The sequence below is a fragment of the Xiphophorus maculatus genome, chromosome 1 (genome assembly GCF_002775205.1).
Source record: "Xiphophorus maculatus strain JP 163 A chromosome 1, X_maculatus-5.0-male, whole genome shotgun sequence".
In the NCBI taxonomy this organism is placed as follows: Eukaryota; Metazoa; Chordata; class Actinopteri; order Cyprinodontiformes; family Poeciliidae; genus Xiphophorus; species Xiphophorus maculatus.
In genome coordinates, this window is record NC_036443.1 from 15,085,228 (window position 1) to 15,088,752 (window position 3,525).

The 3,525-nt window shown below is 41.1% G+C and overlaps 1 protein-coding gene across 1 annotated transcript; it reads left to right on the top strand.

Moving 5' to 3' along the window:
• LOC102223897 (neurogenic differentiation factor 4-like) lies at positions 1-3,105 on the top strand. The gene is made up of 2 exons (XM_005801370.3): positions 1-134; positions 1,349-3,105. The coding sequence occupies exon 2, from the start codon at positions 1,355-1,357 to the stop codon at positions 2,429-2,431; it is 1,077 nt and encodes a 358-aa protein (XP_005801427.2). The 5' UTR covers positions 1-134; positions 1,349-1,354; the 3' UTR covers positions 2,432-3,105.
• The last annotated feature ends 420 nt before the right edge of the window (positions 3,106-3,525 follow it).

The window sequence follows — 3,525 nt, forward strand, 5'->3', positions numbered from 1 at the left end:
GTTTATGGCTGTTTGACTTTGGGACAGTGGCGGATGACAGTGGAGGAGAAGAAAAAAATCCGCAGCTACTCTGGACTTATTGCCTGAATTTCTCAAAGTTCTCTACTCATTTGCGCAGGGCTGTCTAAAGACAGGTGAGTTGCATTTTTGTTCAGGTTTAGATTATAAAGAAAAAAGGGAGGGTTGACTTGTCTTATGTGACATCTAATCAGCTGATTTTACAGTTTCAGTTAATTAGAGAAAACATTTTAACAAATCAAACGTTTGTCATGTAAAAGCCTAACAGTAAACTGCAAAATTAAATACACTTTGGTTTATTTTTAATATACCCATTCACCACACATGTAAGTCTTTTTACGAGACAGCAGGTTTAAATCGTGTGCACAAATGCATGGTTAAAGAAATACAGTCATATCATTTAGAATATATAATCTATTCCAACGTCTAATCCCGACATAGTTGCGTGCTTGACGTAATCTCGATTCACAAATTGCGGAGTAATCTGTTCCACTTTTGCGCATCAGTGTGCAATAATTAGGGCAGTTTTCAGCAAAAACAAAAGCAACATTTTGTGTCCTTAATCCTCCCCCCAATTAACAACAAATCAGCAATAATCATGCGATTAATTTATGAGGAAGGACAGTTTGATGTGTACATTTTTTCTCTTTTTAATAACACTTATCAAAGAATAGTCAAAGAGGGGAGGGTTCTCAATACTGTTTTTATTGTTACAAAGACTAAATACCTGAATATTTTGTTGATTTGTGTGTTCCCTTTTTAATCTTTCAGCTCTATTTGCTGAGTAAATCCCGTTGTGTCCCAGATTGACAGCATCTCTGAAGAGAGCGGGACAGCGAGAATGAACAAAAATCTAATAAATAAGTAATCTAATCCTAAAAATATGAAAATGTTCTATTATATGAACCTGTATACGGCATTTTAGTTGTAGAAGAGTTTCGTTTGAAATACACAAAATGACAGAAACAGCAGTTGATCAATGAGCAGAGTGAACTTTCCACACAGCAGTGCTGAAAACAGATCTTCAGTCTGCAGGGTGCCACCAGAACATTTTGAAAAGGTTCCCAAATAAGCAGCCATTGGTAAACTTAAAGTGACACAAAAACTAAGATATAAAATAATTTCAGAAGTTACTTTATGATAAAACATAGTACAGAGCAACAAAAAAGCCTTATTCTATTCAGATTAATTTTATAAAAATCTGAAGCATTTCCATACCCCTTCATTGTGTAGTGAAATGTTTCCAGTCCATATATGCAACATATTGTTAGAGTACAGTTTGCACATTTATAGATAACCAAGTAACAACTTTTTGCCTGTTCTTCTTCAGATCAACATGATGACCAAACACTTTGGCAAAGGTGGGGATGTGAGTGAGCTGGTCAGCTCCCTCAGCTGGCTTGAGGAGGACGGCAGCTCCCAGGATGGAGATGAAAGCCCAGAGATGCGGAGCCACCACCACAGTCTGACTCTGGGAGGTCGCATTCGACCCTGCGGAGAATTTGGCAGTGAGGACATGGAGGAGGAAGAAGAGGAAGATGATGATGACGAGGAGGAGGTTGAACCAAATGGAGACGACGGCCCCAAAAGGAGAGGCCCCAAGAAGAAGAAGATGACCAAAGCTAGACAGGAGAGGTTCCGTGCCAGAAGGATCAAAGCCAATGCCAGGGAGCGATCTAGGATGCACGGGCTGAACAATGCTTTGGATAACCTGCGCAGAGTGATGCCATGCTACTCCAAAACTCAGAAACTGTCAAAGATCGAGACCCTACGCCTGGCACGTAATTACATCTGGGCTCTTTCTGAGGTGCTGGAGAATGGTCAGTCCACAGAGAGTCATGGGTTTGTGGAGATGTTGTGCAAAGGACTGTCTCAGCCCACCAGTAACCTTGTGGCTGGCTGCCTACAGCTTGGACCCACCCCTCTGATTCTCAACAACCTTGAGGACAAGTGTGGAGGTCAGGGAGTTGGCGACTCTGTGGGTGGGCATCCACTCAGCTACCCATCCCCAGGACTTCCCAGCCCACCCTATGGATCCCTGGAAGCATCCCACCTCCTTCACATGAAGGGATTCAAAGCACCTGCGTTCGACAACCCCTCCCCTAACGAGTGCAGCAGCGGCACGCCTCCGTACGACGGACCCCTCACTCCCCCCCTCAGCATCAGCAGTAACTTTGCCCTGAAGCAGGAGCCTTCTCCACATGAATCAGAGAGGAACTACACACCCCACCTTGGTCAACATGCCCACTACCTCTCAGCCCACCACTTCCCCATTTCCACAGCTGGTAGCCTACCAGGCGGGGCTCAGTCTCACCCGATCTTTCAAGCTTCTCGTTACGAGTTACCTCTGGATGTGGCCTTTGAGTCTTTCACTCCCTCTCACCTGGTCACTGCTCAGATGGGCACCATCTAAGACCTAATGAAACCAGTAAGTGACTGGTCAGAAACTGTCCATAGAAGTGAATCTGCCACTGTACTAATTTTTGGACTGACTGTGTAGAAAAAAAAGGTTTATGCTGAACCCACTGGGTTCAGAGAGACTTTTCACCTCAACTGAGTCTACCTGATGCAAACATGCGACCATGTTTATCCTGTTATTTATTGCTTTATTGTTTGATCTTGCATTGGTGTTTGAACTCTTAATTATTTCTGAACATTTGCCCTGCAGTTATGAAAGAGTCAAACTAACCAAAACCAACATATCTTTGCTCATGCAGAAATAAAATACAACTAGCTGATGTTTGAACTCAAGAGCTCTGAGAATAAATTGATCCAAAAGTCATCCAGCTTAAATCGTGCACAAAGGTCTTGATTTTTAAGAAAGCAACTATTTATATATGTATTTAATATTTATTTTGATAATGTCTTGTCCTCTTTTTTTATATTCTTCTCTGCACAGTTTATGTATCTCCGTCTCCTTGGTTTGTTGCCATCCATTGGTAGCTGTACTTAGCTATTTATTTTGAGGTCTTTCAGGTGATTTGTTCATATTTGTGTTGCCATTTTTGTCACATGTACTGTTAATATGTTGCTGTTTCGCACTTACTGAAATAAATATTCTTATATTATATGCTATTTCCATAGTAACACTGTGTGACAAGCCTTTTTTATATTTTAGAATATCATATTTTTCTTTATATATTTGGCAAAGGCATCGCTTCAAGTTACTGTGGAGTTTCTCTCGTAACAGACAGCTTTATTCTTTTCACATTGAATTTGTCAAAGAAGTAAGAAATTAGTTTTCTTTCATACCTTTCTATTAGTAGGTGTGTAAAAAATCCATTTGTGACCCCTTGTGGTTTTTATTGCAGCCATAAGGGGTCATAAGCTAGTGATTCTTAGTGCCGGTTTCTAGTCTTCTGATAAACGGAGACAGGTTACGTTAGAAAGGGCATCCAATGTAAAACTGAAGCCAAATCAAATATGACAACATGAACTCCATACCAGATCGGTCAAGTCCCAGGTTAATAAAGAACATCTCTTGTGCTGTCCTATGGGAGTTGGACT

Coding starts and splice junctions, on each gene's coding strand:
- LOC102223897 (XM_005801370.3), top strand. CDS start 1,355: ATGATGACCAAACACTTTGGCAAAGGTGGGGATGTGAGTGAGCTGGTC.